Consider the following 18,607-nt stretch of genomic DNA (forward strand, 5'->3'; position numbering starts at 1 on the left):
CGCTCAACATTAATATGTATGAACCAATTGCTGTTCTCCTCTAACACGAGTACGTCCTCTCTGTGGAATTGATTTCTTGTCCTAGTATTTTGCCTTTGTTGTGTCCTGAACTCTTGCTCTGGAGAGATGTTAACTGAGGTCAGCGATTAAAATGCATTGTTGGATGTAATAGTGCCGGTATTGAAGACTCTGTGTCAGGGGTGCATGTGTTTTGTTTGCTTGTTTGTGCACCTTGTTTGTTTTTGGTATATTCTATTCCCATCTATCCCAAAGTAATCAAGTGTTTTATAACAGGACATTGCAACCATGCAGCTCTGTGCTAACAAGTTGGATAAAAAGGATTTCTTCGGGAAGTCTGATCCCTTCCTGGTGTTTTACCGCAGCAATGAAGATGGCACGTGAGTATGAGCGGATAAAGGATTACATTTACTCACCCTCAGACCATTCAAGATTCAAGAGTTTGTTTCTTCTTCGGAACAGATTTGGAGAAATTTAGCATTATAACACTTGCTCACCAGTGGATCCTCTGTAGTGAATGGGTGCCATCAGAATGAGAGTCCAAATAGCTGATAAAAAACATTACAGTAAGTAATCTTCATGGCTCCAGTCCATCAGTGAAAGTCTTTTGAAGTGATCCATCATTAAGGAATGATTAATTAATTTTAAACTGTCACTTATGGACAAAATATGGGTCCATAATGCTTCCTCCAGCAAAAAAGGCACATCAAAACCCACCAACATATTTGTTTAGAACTGTTTTGGTTGTTAGAACTTGTTTTCACTTGTAAACAGTGCTTGATCTGTGCATGTTTCTCTCATAATTCATATGAGACAACTTTTTAACTTTAAAAAGCAATATTATGGATGAAGGACTCATATTTAGCTGGAAGCAAAGGTTTGACATTAAAAACATCTTGATGTATTTGTGTATTACAAACATGCAGTTTTTCACTTCACAAGAATTGATGGACTTGAGTCGTGTGAATTACTTATGAATTGTTTTTATCACATGTTTTGACTCTCATTCTGACGGCACCCATTCACTGCAGATGATCCATTGCTGAGCAAGTAATGTAGTGCTAAATTTCTCCAAATCTGTTTTGATGCAGAAACAAACCCATCTACATCTTGAAAGGCCTGAGGGTGAGTACATTTTCATTTTTTGGTGAACTATTCCTTTAACAACATGCCCTAACCAGGCATGATGCAACATGCGCTTTTGTCAGGTAACCTAAATTAATAATTTTTTATTCAAGTAAAAAAAGATCAGCCTAACTACTACATTAAATCACACCAACAAAAGTCATTTTTAAGGGTTAGATCAGGTACAAATATCTCCTTAAATGCATAATTCAAACAAAAATGATAACTCTATCATCTTTCCAAACCTGTATAACTTACTTTCTTATGCAGCTCAAAACCTAAACAGAAATCAAACAACCAATAAAATGTCCTGCTTTGTGTTGACTGACATGGCTGGATCTTTTTTTTTGCCAACTGTCCTGAAAGAAGAAACATGGTACAGCAAAGATTGTTTTATTTATTTTTTATCATTTTGTGCCTGGATGGGTTCAGGGTATTAGCTAAATGTTTCTAGACTGAACATAAACCCCCATAAAAGTCAAAATTAGTGTTAGCTCACTTGACTGATAACAGAGGGTTATGGTAGTGTTGTGAAACCCAAGAGGCTCTTCGTGCCCACCATGAGATGCTTTTGATGATAACCACTTTTATTGATGTTTCGCTGTATTTGGTTGGTATTCATTTTCAAACGTATTCCTTCAAAGAAAACTGTACAGGTGTCATAACAAGCCTTTAAGTAAGATTTCCTTTTTGATTTGGCTCTTTTGTAGGTTCACTATCTGTCACAAAACAGAGGTGATAAAGAATACTTTGAACCCTGTGTGGCAGCCCTTCACCATCCCAGTGCGAGCTCTGTGTAACGGAGACTATGACAGGTGAGGCACTTAAAATTCTTACGAAGAGTATAACCCTGCTGCATGGCTACTTTATGCTGACATCAAGTCATTTTTCACTATATTAACTTTCTTAATACATATTCCAAGTCTTGCTGTGAAAAATTAATTGACTCATGTTTTCCAGAGAAAATACCAGTTATTAAATATTCACTTGTTTCACTTAAAATAAAATATGTAAGGGTTAATGTTTAAAAATATTAGGGCTGTCAATCAATTAAATGTTTTATTGTAATACATCTATTCCTAGTTAATGCATTCAGTTCACCTTTCAGGAAAGAAAACAAAATAATGTGTAATTATTGTTCTCTACACTTAAATACAACTGCATTAAATCTTGAAGAATTACATTTGAAAACTTTATACTTTCTCTACTTTATAGACTTAATCTTTCATTACAGATGTTTTTGCTGCTACCCTGTGCATTAGTCTTCTTGAGGTTTGATGATAATTAAATTTCATCACATAAAGAATGCAAATGACTTTTGTTAAACTTCCCATCTGGGTTTGGTTTATAAATAAGTTATCCATAACAGGGTTATTTTAGTATCATTGAGATATTATTATAGTTTTTATTAATAGTTTGAATCAGTTTTATTTTTACATTTTTTGTTTTCATTTGAATTTTTATTACAAATTTTAGTAATTGTGTTGTGTTTTTGTCATTTTTAGTACTTTTTGTTTATATACGTATATGTCTATATAATTTATATTATTTTTTTATTTATAATTTTTAGATTTAGTCATTTAGCACATAAAGTTAAACTAAATTAAAATGAAAAATGATGCCTTGGCAACTAGTTGGAATAAAAGATTGTTTTTTAAATACTTTATTTTGGTTAATGTTTATTTTATTTCAAGTAATGACATAAACCTGATAAATAAGAAATTAATTTATTTAATAAGAAGAGATTTATACAGTTATATCATATCATATTGAATAAATGCATCAACAATGCAAAAAAAAAACAATTAACTAAAACATTTTTAAATATGTGTTAGTGCATCATTTTGACAGCCCTAATACAATAAATATACAGTATGATATGATATATTTATATATAGTATATGATATGCTTTAGATTCTTGGGTGCATTCTGAGAGCGAGAACATTTGTATTTATGTCCGTAACATGTAAATAATCTTTTTGATAGGAGTCTATGCTTTTTGAGAGTTGCACCTTTAAAGCATCTCTCAGACTTGTGTCTCGAGCTCTGAGGTGTTTAATGGAAAGTGTTGGAAACGGGCAGCTGTGTCACTGTGGCAGTCGGAATAATCCCAGCAGTCAGCTGGAGTGAGGCAGCGGCCGGTGCTGGTGTTATTTTGGATTGGCTCTGTTGACTCACCAGGCTGCTGTCATACTCTGACCTTTTGAGAAAATTCAGGCTGTCTGCACTTCATTTTCGATATTGACTTGCTGTGCGGTTTGATTTGTTTGTAATCTCTCCAGAACAGTGAAGGTTGATGTTTATGACTGGGACAGAGATGGAAGGTACGCTGTTCTTCATGGCTTGTGTTCCCCCTCGTGGGTAGTAAATATTGTGTTTATGAATACATAAATCATCCTGCATAACAAGAATAACTGAAGTCAAATTTTCATTAGCCAAAATAATTTCTTCTCAGCATGCTCGTGCAATGTTCATTAAATATTCCTCGCTCAAGTAAACGCTTTCATTTTTCTTCAGTCATGACTTCATCGGAGAGTTTACGACCAGCTATAGAGAGCTGTCTCGCGGACAGAGCCAATTCAATGTTTATGAGGTAAAAAAAAAAAACATTGTTTTGTACAAATAAATTTTGAGTTCTGGCAAAACAGCACTTTTTTTCAACACCTTTAGAGTTATTTTTATGTGATTTAAAAACACTTACCATGAACAGAGTAAAGAATTAGACTTGCAAATCTTAAAAAGTGAAAAGGAAAAAAAATGAGTTGGTTCATTTTTGAATGTGTTGTTTGTATGTGTATAAATTATACAAAAAATGTGGGACACAGCTAATATTATGTTTTAGAACTTAAAAATATTTTTTTACAACAGTGATTTGAATTTAAATTCATTCGTTGCTGTTTGATTTTAATTTTCATACAACAGATACAGTGAAGACAGGCCAAAGGAGGGGATACAGACATTTAATGTGTTGAAAACTAGTTACTTTTCATGCGATGATAGTTTATATGTTAGATAACTGTTTATCTAAAATATCTAACTTAGCTAAATAAATAAATATGTAAAATAAATAAAACGTGCTTCTGATGCCTCCAAAAAAGTAAAGGGACAACAACGTGGGCTGTATTCGTGAAGTGCCAAAAATGTTTCATGAATCATAAGAGAAAAAAAAAACATATGAGGACACTTCAGTAAAATGTCATATTTCTTTCAGCCATGCTTGATGGGTGTCTTTTTATTTCTTTCAGGTTCTGAATCCCAAAAAGAAAGGGAGGAAAAAGAAATACGTCAACTCTGGCACGGTACGTGTGAATGGATTACCTGTCAAGCGCTCTCCTCTTCTGATTTATTTTCATAATGACTTCCATTATCTCTCCTCTCTCTCTCTCTTTCACTCTCTCTAGGTAACACTTTTGTCCTTCAAAGTTGAATCGGAGTACACATTTGTGGACTTCATTCGAGGCGGGTGAGTGCCCCTTAAAAGTCCCTGGATAAATTAGGCTGGAGAAAGATGTTTAGAGAGCAGCTGGAATAGGCATGCGTGTAAACCTTTTGTGGAATTATGATTAGTCGATCTGAATAACTTGCGTTCAAGACAATACCAATAAACCAGAGTGGATCTTAATGTCATTGAGCCTTTAGGGCTTGCAGTTCACTTACCATTTATTTTTTCAGGCATTGCTAGCATGTGTGTTGAATACTGACACATAGAATAGAATAGAATAAAAATGGAATATAGGAGATATTTTTGCATTACAACCTAGTCCTGAATATGTGCTTCAAGGCTAAACCCAGTAATGGTCAAATAGTTTAATGGATCATGTAAAAATTAGGCTGTCAATACGATGTATTAATTGAATGTGATAGTTAAAAAAAATTCAAAAATTGACACAATGTCACTTACATAAATTCCATAACTGGAGCCATGCAAGCATTCAAGCCTTCATGTTTTAGAAAGTAGCCAGCAAGAAACCTGGTTCCCCAAGCCATGGTTACTGAGAGCAGGCAGTAAAGAATGAGTAAGAAGCACATATTTAATCAACTGACAGCCCTAATAAATGTTTTAAAAAAATCTAAAGCAAACATCACATACTCATTTCCAGACATCTGAAATCAAGGCAGTGATTCAGCATATCATACCATATGCTTGCCTTTTAATTGCAGCTGGACCTTTAATTATGCACTGACTTGATAAAAACAATATTTTTTGTTTATTTTAAACAAAAACAAGAATATGTATTTATTTATTTAACATGTCTAGGTTAGAAGCATTTTGATAATTTGCTCAGATGTTTAAATTCAAGTTTCAGCATAATTTACTAGAATTGCTATAAATATGCATTTATAGTTTTTTTTGACTATTAAAAATTTGCATATACAGTGGCATCCAAAAGCTCTATGTTGAAAATCAATTAAACCTAAACCTTGAAATAAACAAAGTATTAGTGTTTTGAATATGTAACAAAGAAATTGTTGCTAATGAATTCAAATGAATAGGAGATATTTGACTATAATATTTGGACTAGAGGTCTTCATGGGTCCAAAAAATGCTGCACCGAACCGACCCGGACCCGTGTTTTATTTGAAAGTGGGACCCGAACCCGTGCAGACCCGAGAAATGCCTTAAATGTACTACCCGGACCCGACGCGGACCCGACCATTATTCGAAACTTGGACCCGAACCCGGCCGGGAAGACACAGACCTGACTGCACCCAATCGGCACATATTGCACAGCAAACTGATATTAAGTCAATAACAAGTTGCGAGAGAAAAAAATATTAATAATTCCCTTACTACTGTTAGTAGCCTTCTCCCTGACTGCGATGCATACAATCCTCCTAGTCAATACATTTCCATCCATGTTGGCTGTTCGTTCCTCTCTATTGCTGACTGAAAGAGCCTTCTTAATCCACTGATTATTGCTGTAAAAGTCTACTTGCTGTCACGGTCAGTGACGGATGACTAATGCAACTTCGCAGTTTTTTTTTTTTTTTTTCTCCATCTGGAGTCAACTTCGACTGTTGCGTTTCCCGAAACATAACGATATTTTTGTTGGTTGTTGTAATAAAGACTCGAAGCAATTATTTTTTAGCAAAAAACGTGCAGAACAAGAGGTGCGTTACACTTTACTGCGTGCGTGTTCAATAACAGGTGCGTCTCTTCAGTTTTGTTTCAGCTTTTTTCCCCCCAAATCACTCATGAAGGAATCCATGATCACCATCCGCGTGCAGTACTTCCCGCTCACAATTTTCTCATCCTAATTTTACAAACTGCAAGTTACAAAACACAGGCGTGCTGACTGACACTGATCACTGGCGGGTGCGGTGTTCTCCGATCGACTCGGGTATTACACACAATGTTAAACAGACCCGGGACCCGAAGTAATAGATTGGGACCCGACCCGGCTGACCATTTAAAATATAGACCCGAACCCGTACGGGTCCCGGGTCCTCAGGTCTCGGGTCCTCCGTGAAGACCTCTACTCTGGACTATTTCTAGGTTACTAATCAAATGTGTGACATTGAGTATGCAAACTCCTTTGCACTAAAGGTCAGGTGTCTTGCTACCTTTGAGGTATGAGTAATATGGATTAGGTTTTGTTCATGTCAGCTTGAATGTTGCTGTCATTAAAACAAAAGGGAGACTGAATGAATACTAAGATCTTCTGAAGTCTTTCAATTCAGTTTTTGCAATAAATAAATGTTCAATCAATCAAGCAATAAATAAATAAATGTGAAATAAATAAATAAATAAATAATCAGTTTAACTAGTAGCCTTTGTATACACCACCAATCAGAAGTTTGGAATCTATAATTTTTTTTTTTAAATGTTTTTGAAAAATAAATTGATACATTTTTAATATTTTCTATGTTAATATATTTGAACGTGTAATTTACTGGCAAAGCTGAATTTTCAGCAGCCATTACGTCTTTGATGAATAGAATGTTCAAAAGAAATGCATTTTTTAAAATAGAATTTTTCACTTTTGATCAATTAAAGAAGCCTTGGTGAATAAAAAACTTTTAATTAAAAAAGAAATCTTACTGATGCAAAACATTTGAACTGTAATATATATATATATATATATATATATATATATATATATATATATATATATATTTATTTACACACCCTGCACATGTAATATAGCAATATAGCATGTCATATTAAGTATCCATATGTATGTACTGCATTGGTTACAAACTTTGACTGTGATTCTTTTCAATGTTGAAACCAGAACACAGCTCAACTTCACTGTAGCCATAGACTTCACCGCCTCTAATGGTAAGACCATCGTCATTGCATAAGCATTTGTGTTTGTGTGGCATGCGATTGTCTCGTGTCCGTTTTAGATTTAGAGCTCGGCACTGATGTAAGTGACCACGATGTCTTTGCTCTTTTGTCTAAACTTGTATTGATTGATACCTGAACGCAGGAAACCCATCTCAGCCGACATCGCTCCACTACATGAACCCGTATCAGCTGAATGCGTACGCCATGGCCCTTAAAGCCGTGGGGGAAATCATCCAGGATTATGACAGTGACAAACTCTTCCCTGCCTACGGCTTTGGAGCTAAACTCCCTCCTGATGGCAAGATCTCTCATGCTTTTCCCCTGGTGAGTAACAGCTTGAAAAGAACCATCATTAACTCTGGAAAGCCTGACATATGAAATCATAGTTAGAAAAATCTTGAACCTTTACACTAAATATAAAATATTTTGTATAATATAGTATAATATTTAATACATCAGGCTTTTTTTACTCATATAGTATGATATGGGAGAATATGGAGCTCATACATGAATAGGAAAGAAACACCTCAATTTTATTTAGAGGCCCAAAATTTGGTGCAATTGCTAATATCTATATAGCCAGAAAATATGATCAAATTCTGATAGCTTGTATGTACATTAATGAGAACGTTATAACAGTATAACAGACTACTTACATGAAATGCATTTACTGTATGGCAAATGCATTTTTGTCAATTTGTATTTTCCAATAATATGTCTTAGTAAGATGAAATTTAAATGCTTTGTTTTATGATCAAACGCTGCAGTTTTTATTGTGGAGGTGAAATAAATGCAATAATAACTGAAAGATGTACAAATAAATGTTCCTCAAAAGCCTGAATTATCATATTTGATGCTCACATTTCAACATGATTTTTTTCAAAAACCAAATTATGTATGAAGAATCAAGTAAACCTAAGTTGTTTTAGCAAAGTAAGTGTTCATCTTGAAATATTACAGTAACAATATGAAAATTATTCTTACATTTACTTTATAAAAATTAGTAAAGATTTCACAGCAGAAAGACACAACTTTACTTTACACAAAAGTACTTGCTAAAAATGTCTAGTAGATTGTGTACAACAGGTTTTTAGCAAAGTGTATCAAATATGATGCAGTAGGCTTTATAGGGTTAATAACACAAAAGTAATGTTGGATGGTTAAAAGAAGAAAATACATATTCTGTTATCATTTACTTCCTTCCGTCATTCCAAACTTGTATGACTTTTTCTTTCTTCCTAAATTTTTTTAAATCTTTTTTTTCTAAAATAGACAACATTGGACCCTGTTAAAATATCTTATTTTGAATTAAGTAAGTAAGTAACAAATAGTGACAGCATTTTCATTTTTGAGTGAACTATCCCTTTAAAACACAAACCACACAGACATGATATTCATTATTAAAGCTAAACTATGCTGTCATGGATTTTTAGCTTTGGACATAGCATATAACAATATAAAATACGCCTCAGTCCAGTATGAATAAGTCAGAAACGACTGGCGTTCTTCCTCATGTGTTATATATGAACGTGTGTGTATTCTGACCTCGTAGAACTCGGACTGTGAGAATGCAAACTGCGTCGGCATCGAAGGCGTGCTGGAGGCGTACTATGACTGTCTCCGGAAAGTGCAGCTCTACGGCCCCACCAACTTTGCCCCTGTCATCAACCAGGTGGCACAGTAAGCTAAACAGTTCTCCTGCAATTGACACCAGGTTGAGCTCTCTTTCTATCTCTCTGCCCTGCTCTTTTTTCTGTCTCCCCTGCGAGCTGAACTCCTTCCTGTCACTATCCACTTGTTATTCACTCTAAAGCCTGTCCTCTCTCCACACAAATGCACTTTCGTGCACACGCGCTCCAAAGACTCCTCCAGAATCCTGCGCTTGACTAACACTTCACTCAGTGTACCTGCTGCTCAGATGCAGCCGAGGTCTGATGTTTACCACGCAGGAAAAAAGAACTTCTTTTAAAGGGACAAGACATTTTCTTGTTTGTTTGAAACACAAGATTTTGATGTGATACTATGTAGGCAGCGCTCGCAACACAACCCTCTCGCTCACTGATTATTTACTGAAGCTGAGCTGCAAAAATGGGTCATTTAGAAATTAGGATGGTTGTGATGTGAAGCCACGAGCACATTAACATTTGAAATTCAAATATCACGGCATGAATGAGAGTTTGAACTATTTAAAATATGAGGAGGTTAGCCAGTCACAAGAGAGGTCATTTACATGAAGTGTCACAAGTACAGTAGCAAAAATAACCAGGTTCATTTTAAGACTCGGATACTGAAATAGAATATTTAACAAAATAATTCAGATTTTCATCTGGATTTATTTAATTATTTTTATTTATTTCTACAAAAGTGGGGATGAAAATTTTACAATGAAAAAATTTAGTGAAGTTAAACACTATATTTAGAATTTTGATTAAAAAAATTGAACATTTTTGAACTTTTTTTCTCCGAAATCGCTAGTAAATTTAACAGATAATTACAAAGAAAAGACATATAATAAATGTGAATTTTTTTAAGCAGACAAATTGAAATTTTCTTTTTTTCTTGGAAAACAAAACTACAGTAATCTCTTTCTACACTGTAAAAAGTGATAAGTTGACTTAACTTAAAAAAAAAAATTAGGAAACCTGTTGCCTTAAAATGATTAAGTAAATGATCATTTAAAAAGAAAGTTAAGTGAACTTGACAATTCACTTAACTTATTTTTTTTATTATTATTTTAATTAATAATAATAATAATAATAAATTGCAATAAAAATACAGAATATTATTTATTTATATATTTGTTTGTTTATTTATTTATTAAAAATTCCATTTTCCTTTATTATATTAAGGCCAACTGTATTTTCTAATACTTTAACTCTATTATTCTGTTTTTAATTAAACAGAATTAATTTCAATGTAATGTAATTTCAAAGTAATTATTTCTGCATTAATATTTTCCACAGAAATTTGTTATATAATCAGGCCCAGTATGTCAATGAATCATGATAAAATAAACTAGAAAACATGGATAGTTAGTATTCTTTAAATTTTCCACAGAAGAAGAATGTTGGGTTTGAATTAAAAGAAAACCAAAAAACTGATCTCTGATCTGCTTCAAATATCACGCATATCACGAACCGCTCATCACACAACATGACAAAAGATCTAAACCTCGTACACACATGTGAGAAGGCTTTTAATTGCCCTTGTCAGTTTCAAGGATTTTTTCAAATCCAGCTAAATCTCTCAATCTGAAGAAAATCAAACTCCCAGAACTGCAGAGGTGCTTTAAGAGGCAGATATTGATCGGCCGCTGCTGCAGTGGTCAACTTTCCTCCAACTTCTCCTCTCTCAGCTCGACACTTCTTACGTGCTGTGACTGAGACAATATCTGGAGGTGGTTATTAGGATCGATGAACTGGATGGAACAGACAGATTTAATAAGGAAAGTTCAGAAAAAGGCTTAGATAAAATAATGAGGATTTTACCAGGTATTTCTAGTCACATGCTATAACACTTAACCATAATCTCCAAATTATTAGCAGTGCTTAAGTCAAGTCATATAGTGACCAAACCCTTATTCAAGCCATTTCTTGGCATCAGAATATTTGTTTTGACTTGGGCCCGTTAGAAATGACCCATAATTCCATAGCAACTGCTTTAAAATGTACTAGCTTTAGTGCAACCATCATTTTCAGTTTCTGAGAAGCATGTTCTTGTTTTGCTTAAATGTAGAGGCGTTTAACTCTGTAAATCCTCAGGTGCGCGTCAGAGGTGACAGATGGCTCTCAGTACTTCGTGCTGCTGATCATCACAGACGGTGTCATTTCCGACATGGTACAGACTAGAGAAGCCGTGGTCACTGTGAGTCATTTTTGCTTGTATACCTTCACAATGTTCTGTAAAGACAATAATCTTTTTAGCAGGGCATTGATCAAATACTGCTGCCCCTTCCCTGTTTACAGGCGGCGTCTCTGCCCATGTCAATCATAATTGTGGGAGTCGGCCCTGCTGAATTTGACGGTGAGATTGTGGCAATGCAAACACAGATGCTCTCAAAATAAGAATATAATATGTGATGTAACTGTTCTCGTGTTAATGTAACAGCCATGGAAGAGTTGGATGGAGATGAGGTCAGGGTGTCCTCCAGGGGACGTGTTGCTGAGAGAGACATTGTGCAGGTACATAATGTTATCCATCTTTATGTGGTACTTTGGTCTTTTTTCAATTCTGAAAAAAAAATTGCTTTTATATGATTTAATATTTAGAATTTTACCACTTGCTTTTTTGCCATTTTGATTTATTTTTTGTGTGCAATCAAAAAGCCTTTTTTAAACTTCAATTCAGATTTTTTAAAACTGTTGCAAAGTAAAACATTCAGTAAACATACAGCAATATACCATGGCAGAAAAAAAAGAGAATTATTAGAATGAGAACTGAGAAAAAAAGTGGTGATATTTACACACTTTGGTATCCCAAATTGTGTTTCATACAATTTTTTTTTTTCTTTGAAAACTATAGTAGTTATGTAAATTATTGGCTCTCAAATAATAATTTTATTTTAGGATTTCTAAATATTTATCATTGTTAATAAAATATGAAATATAATTATTTATATTATATAATTTGTATATAATTTTTAATATGCTTTTTTAAGTTTCAGTACTGAAAATTTTATTTTTAAATAAATAATTACAGAAAGTGGTTTTGATATATTATATACAGTGGGTACAGAAAGTATTCAGACCCCCTTAAATTTTTCACTCTTTGTTATATTGCAGCCATTTGCTAAAATCATTTAAGTTTCCTCATTAATGTACACACAGCACCCCATATTGACAGAAAAACACAGAATTGTTGACATTTTTGCAGATTTATTAAAAAAGAAAAACTGAAATTTCACATGGTCCTAAGTATTCAGACCCTTTGCTGTGACACTCATATATTTAACTCAGGTGCTGTCCATTTCTTCTGATCATCCTTGAGATGGTTCTACACCTTCATTTGAGTCCAGCTGTTTTTGATTATACTGATTGGACTTGATTAGGAAAGCCACACACCTGCCTATATAAGACCTTACAGCTCACAGTGCATGTCAGAGCAAATGAGAATCATGAGGTCAAAGGAACTGCCTGAAGAGCTCAGAGACAGAATTGTGGCAAGGCACAGATCTGGCCAAGGTTACAAAAAAAATTCTGCTGCACTTAAGGTTCCTAAGAGCACAGTAGCCTCCATAATCCTTAAATGGAAGACGTTTGGGACGACCAGAACCCTTCCTAGAGCTGGCCGTCCGGCCAAACTGAGCTATCGGGGAGAAGAGCCTTGGTGAGAGAGGTAAAGAAGAACCCAAAGATCACTGTGGCTGAGCTCCAGAGATGCAGTCGGGAGATTGGAGAAAGTTCTAGAAAGCAGTCCTCCACCAGTCGGGCTTTATGGCAGAGTGGCCCGACGGAAGCCTCTCCTCAGTGCAAGACACATGAAAGCCCGCATGGAGTTTGCTAAAAAACACCTGAATAAGATTCTCTGGTCTGATGAGACCAAGATAGAACTTTTTGGCCTTAATTCTAAGCGGCATGTGTGGAGAAAACCAGGCACTGCTCATCACCTGTCCAATACAGTCCCAACAGTGAAGCATGGTGGTGGCAGCATCATGCTGTGGGGTGTTTTTCAGCTGCAGGAAAGGACGACTGGTTGCAATCGAGGGAAAGATGAATGCGGCCAAGTACAGGGATATCCTGGACGAAAACCTTCTCCAGAGTGCTCAGGACCTCAGACTGGGCGAAGGTTTACCTTCCAACAAGACAATGACCCTAAGCACACAGCTAAAATAACGAAGGAGTGGCTTCACAACAACTCCGTGACTGTTCTTGAATGGCCCAGCCAGAGCCCTGACTTAAACCCAATTGAGCATCTCTGGAGAGACCTAAAAATGGCTGTCCACCAACGTTTACCATCCAACCTGACAGAACTGGAGAGGATCTGCAAGGAGGAATGGCAGAGGATCCCCAAATCCAGGTGTGAAAAACTTGTTGCATCTTTCCCAAAAAGACTCATGGCTGTATTAGATCAAAAGGGTGCTTCTACTAAATACTGAGCAAAGGGTCTGAATACTTAGGACCATGTGATATTTCAGTTTTTCTTTTTTAATAAATCTGCAAAAATGTCAACAATTCTGTGTTTTTCTGTCAATATGGGGTGCTGTGTGTACATTAATGAGGAAAAAAAACTTAAATGATTTTAGCAAATGGCTGCAATATAACAAAGAGTGAAAAATATAAGGGGGTCTGAATACTTTCCGTACCCACTGTAAGTTTTGATAATATGTTTTTATTATATTATATAAAATCTTTATATATTATATAAAATCTTATATCATTTTTTTACCACTTTAAATTTTTTAGTGAAATTAAAAAGCCTTTTTAAGTTTGAATACTGAAATAATAATAATAATAATTTTTATTTTTTTATACCCTGAATAAATTTAACACAATCAATTTAGCTCTTTTGATTTTTATTGTTTTTATTATGTTTAACGAAGTAATTACAGTAAGTGGTTTTATAAGTTAAAAAACGTATCCCATGACTTTTTAAAGCTTTACAGGCACAAATGTATTTTTTATGTGAATACTATTAGTCATTTTACATGACTATTTTCCCACATATTTTTGTATTATATTTTATTATATTATATTATATTTATATTATAATATTCTTTTTTATCACTTACCTTAAATTGTTTAGTGCAATTAGAAAACATGTTTTTAATAAGATTCATCTTTGTATTTCTCTAGTTTGTGCCGTTCCGGGACTACATCGACCGATCCGGGAACCAGGTGCTCAGCATGGCCCGACTGGCCAAAGATGTACTGGCCGAGATACCCGACCAGCTGCTGTCGTTCATGAAGAGCAGAGGCATTGAACCCAGACCAGCCCTCTCCCCCTCTCCCACACCACAGATAAACGTCCACCTCTGATCCAAGAGCAGTGTTTTATCCACAGCTAAATGTTCACGTTTGAAACCCCCGGGTCCGTCACTGGGGACGCACATTTTTACTTTCCACATCGGTTAGCAGTAGCACTTAATGTAGTTACAATAATAATCAACTGAAATCAGGAATATGTTAATGTAAGTGTGTGGTGTAATACTTTATAATCAACCAGCGATCAATCAAAAAACAACAGTTTATGCTTGCCTTGGAATGGAAGATGTGGAAGTAAAAAGAGGGTGAAATCACTGAAAAGAAATGTCTGGGTCATATTTTCTCAAAAAATCTAAAGACAAGGAAAAACAATAAAATATGCATACAATGAAATGCAATACATAAATTACATAAAATAAATGAATCCCATATACAGTAAATGGAAATGTATTGCTTTAAGACATTATTTTCTCATTCTCAAATTCTAAAATCTCTCATTACCCTAAAAAATACTTGTTTAGTTGAACTGTATAGTACATTTATAAATGCAATTGTAAGTAGACTAGGAGAAATGTACTAAATTGTCATGAATGAACAATACATTAATTTTCCTTAAAACAGACCTCCCAAAATATGGTACACTTTGGTATTTGATAATTATTAAATATGTCACAAAACTATTGTCTCACATAGAATTATTGAATTTTATATTTATTGAATATTAGTATTATATTAAATAATTATTTATATTATGTAATTTTTCTATACTCAAAAAGCCTTTTAAGTTTAAATGCTGAAAAAAATCCCCTTTTATGCCCTGATTAAATTTAATGATGATTATTTTTATTATGTTATAATTGTATAATTATATAATGGTAATATGGTACAGTTTAGTATCCTGTGACTTTTTAAAGCTTTAGAGACACTTTAGACTGCCTTTATTATTATCATATTTAGTTGTTTCTCCCTTATTTTGTGTTGAAATATCGTCTGGACATTTCTTATACTGAAATTTCCCCAGGAACATGAGACTCTGTGTTCTCACACCCGGCAGAGACAGACGGAGCGTGTGCTTGCACAGGCTGTGCTGTATGCTGTAATACCCAACCACGCATGCACAGGTCACCTTTAACATCATCATCTTTATATTTCACGTAGTTTCTTAGGCTAAGTTATTTTTTCATTTTCTCACTGGCTGAATTAGTTGCGCTGGCACACTCTTGAGTGTGTAAATATTTGCTAATTTGTGCCCAGTTTTGAAAGGAGCTAATAAGTAGCTGCGTGTGGCAGAAAAACAGATGCCTGTGCGGGAACACCGACGCACCCGGAGTCTTCCGCACACCTCGAGTGGATGCAGCTAATTACCTGCAGAAACAGAGGTGCCAATCAGTGCAATTCAACCAGAGAGAGGAAGATTGAGGGAAGAAATATCCAGAGTGTAATCAGCAGAGGTTAATGGGCACAGGAAGTCGGCAGACGTATGGCGTGACAAAGATAAATCAGGTGATCAGCAGAACGACAGGAAAAGAGGGGGATATTACAGGTGAATCTCATGGAGAAACGTCTGGGTCATATTTTGCCCCAAATATCAAAAAAAGGACCATTATGATGCATGCATTGTGCATTAGGATGGAACATTAAGGTGCAAATGTCATGCATTGTGACATTTTTATAACAAAATTTCTCCCTTCCACATTCTCATAACTGTAAACACTCAATACTGTAAAATGTCCAGACCCAATTATATTTTTTAAAAAGTCAGCACAAATTTAATACATTGAATGCAACCATTATACACAAACAATTGCACTTTAAAAATATACTTTACAATTTAAATTAGGTATGCACTATACTGTATATTGGTACCTTATTGGTTATAGGTTAATGTTGGATATTTAATTGTACATCCTGTTTTTGATTATCTTTGGTTTTGATAGTGCTCATCTAAAGTTTATATTTAAAAACACTAATTTAAACACTAATCTGTCTGTTAAATGTCTTCAGCAAATATCAAAATAAATATCTATTTTTCATACTGTACATTATAGTTGTTTACAGTGTTGTGATGCCTAAATTCACTTGTAGCATTTCAAATAATTTATTTTTATTAAGTATATTTAGACAAAGTATTATAGAATTTTAGTATCAGTATCGGTTTGATTTATCGGTTATTGGTCATAACAAGAAAATGATTACATTTTAATAGTAATAATAATAGTCAACATTAGTGCATAGCTAATTTAATTAATTAGTCTTTTTTGCAGTATTGATATTGAAATTAAAAAGCTCTTTACTGCCATGAAAATAATGTTGCAATGCAACAAAACAAAACAAACTCAAATGTCCTAAAAATAGCATTTGTCCCCCCTTTTGAATTCGGGATGACACATGACCTGGACATTTCTTGACATTTTTCCATGGGGTTCACCCTTGCGTACACTGCCATGTTGCAAATTTAATTCCAAAAATGATTGTAGACTCATTGAATGTTTGCTGAGATTGGAACATTCGTTCATTTTTCCATTCTTTCATTCTGCTGTACATAATGAATAGTGCAATAACATTTGACATGCATTATTGCATCTCACCACAATTTATGGCTGTATTTCCATCACAACCCTTGTTGCTGTGATCAAATATTGCTCAGATACTTTCATGTTGAATACCGTTTTCTCCGTATTTATATATACAGTAATGTTCTAACTGTTGCTGAACTGTAGATTTGAATGATATTTGTTTCATAGTAAAGACAGCTATAGTAAACGGCTGCTTGTGCCAAAGTGCTACCATGTAAAACATTCCTGCCAAGGTTGTATATCGATATGTGAAGCAAAGATGTTCCTTTTATATCTCCTTGTTGTGTTTTTAATAAAGCATGAACGTCGTGTGCTGACTTCTGAAGAGTTTGCCATGCTTATTCACAGGATGGATGTGAGGTGTGCGTTTGTGAATCTTGTCAATCCCTGTTCATTGTAATTGCATGGAAAAGAGGAACAAGGACATTCTTCAGAATTTCTCCTTTTGTTTTTCCCTCGAGAAATAACACCATGCAGATTTGGAACGACATGAGGGTGAATAAATCGTGACAATTTTATTTTTATTTCTTTTAGTGATCCAACACATGAACATGTTTCTGAACCACATATTTTTTTATGGGCTGATTGTTTAGTTGAATAGTCACCAACCATAATTACCAAACCTGATGACAACTGTTCGAGAAGAGCAACTGAATAGCTACTTGAGTCTATATGTTAGATTCTGTTTACCGTGAATTCATGTTTTGGCATTCTAATGTAGGCTCTTGACTGGCATCTGGTGGTGAATATATAACTGTTTATTCCCTCCAGTTGCATGTGTGTAGGAAGGGATGGATGTGTCACAGTTTGCAGAGGTAAAAGGTGAGAAGATGTTGCACAAGTTGTACTCTTAGAATATGACAAAGCAGTTGAACTAAAGCATAAACAGCCTTAGCAAACACCACATTATATGATAGTTTACATTTATTCATTTTGCACTGCACTGCATTCTCAAACTTCATTATATGGTAGTTTGAGAGTGAATTGTATTGCAAACCATGTTCCGAGACTCCATTAGTCAGCTCATCTTGCTATAGGGACGAGTCTCTGGTGGTGATCAGTGTGAAGTGTTGATTGTGTGTGACACTCAAGAGTCTCTTGACATCCGCTGAAGATCTCTCTAGAACTTACTGTCTGTCCTCAATGTGTTGTGGATATGCGCATTTAATTCTACTGCCTATGAGAAAAGGAAACTTTGGTCATCATTTACTCACCTTCATGTGGCTACAAACCCATGAAACACAGAAGGTGATGTTTAGAAGGATCTCCAAAATGTCCAAAACGCTCCAAAAAAGTATGACTAGAGTGCTGTATTTCAAGTCATATGAGTTATGTGTGAGAAACAGATCAAAATTCTTTATTTTTCTTCACATTACTAGTTTTGAAAATGTGGTAGCAAGGTTTCTTTACTCTTAAAAATAAAGGTTCCAAAAGGAGTTTCCGCAGTGATTCCATAGAACTATTAGGGTTCTTCAAAGAAACCTTCAGTGAACAGATCTTAATGATATTTTCTTATTGTGAAGAACATTTCAATAATCTAAAGAACCTTTAAATTTTCTTTTGTGCAATGGATAGTTTCTTCATGGAGCCATAATACCAATAAAGGTTTCAAATAGGGGTTTTTGTTGTGATGCTATAGAAGAACTATTTTTGGTTCCTCAAAGATCCATTCAGT

At 34.6% G+C, this 18,607-nt stretch overlaps 1 protein-coding gene across 2 annotated transcripts in view; it reads left to right on the forward strand.

Annotated features, from left to right (window-relative positions):
- Positions 1-17,241, forward strand: part of cpne9 (copine family member IX) — a 45,319-nt gene extending 28,078 nt beyond the window's left edge. For both annotated transcript variants that reach the window (XM_058763119.1, XM_058763118.1), the window contains 13 exons: positions 295-398; positions 1,854-1,958; positions 3,427-3,468; positions 3,662-3,737; positions 4,390-4,443; positions 4,546-4,607; positions 7,381-7,427; positions 7,579-7,760; positions 8,989-9,116; positions 11,198-11,300; positions 11,402-11,459; positions 11,544-11,617; positions 14,228-17,241. In XM_058763119.1, coding sequence (XP_058619102.1) covers positions 295-398; positions 1,854-1,958; positions 3,427-3,468; positions 3,662-3,737; positions 4,390-4,443; positions 4,546-4,607; positions 7,381-7,427; positions 7,579-7,760; positions 8,989-9,116; positions 11,198-11,300; positions 11,402-11,459; positions 11,544-11,617; positions 14,228-14,410 — 1,218 coding nt within the window. In that variant the 3' untranslated portion in view covers positions 14,411-17,241. The remainder of the gene's footprint in view (positions 1-294; positions 399-1,853; positions 1,959-3,426; positions 3,469-3,661; positions 3,738-4,389; positions 4,444-4,545; positions 4,608-7,380; positions 7,428-7,578; positions 7,761-8,988; positions 9,117-11,197; positions 11,301-11,401; positions 11,460-11,543; positions 11,618-14,227) is intronic.
- Positions 17,242-18,607: the final 1,366 nt, after the last annotated feature.

The sequence above is a fragment of the Onychostoma macrolepis genome, chromosome 23 (genome assembly GCF_012432095.1).
Source record: "Onychostoma macrolepis isolate SWU-2019 chromosome 23, ASM1243209v1, whole genome shotgun sequence".
Classification (NCBI taxonomy): Eukaryota; Metazoa; Chordata; class Actinopteri; order Cypriniformes; family Cyprinidae; genus Onychostoma; species Onychostoma macrolepis.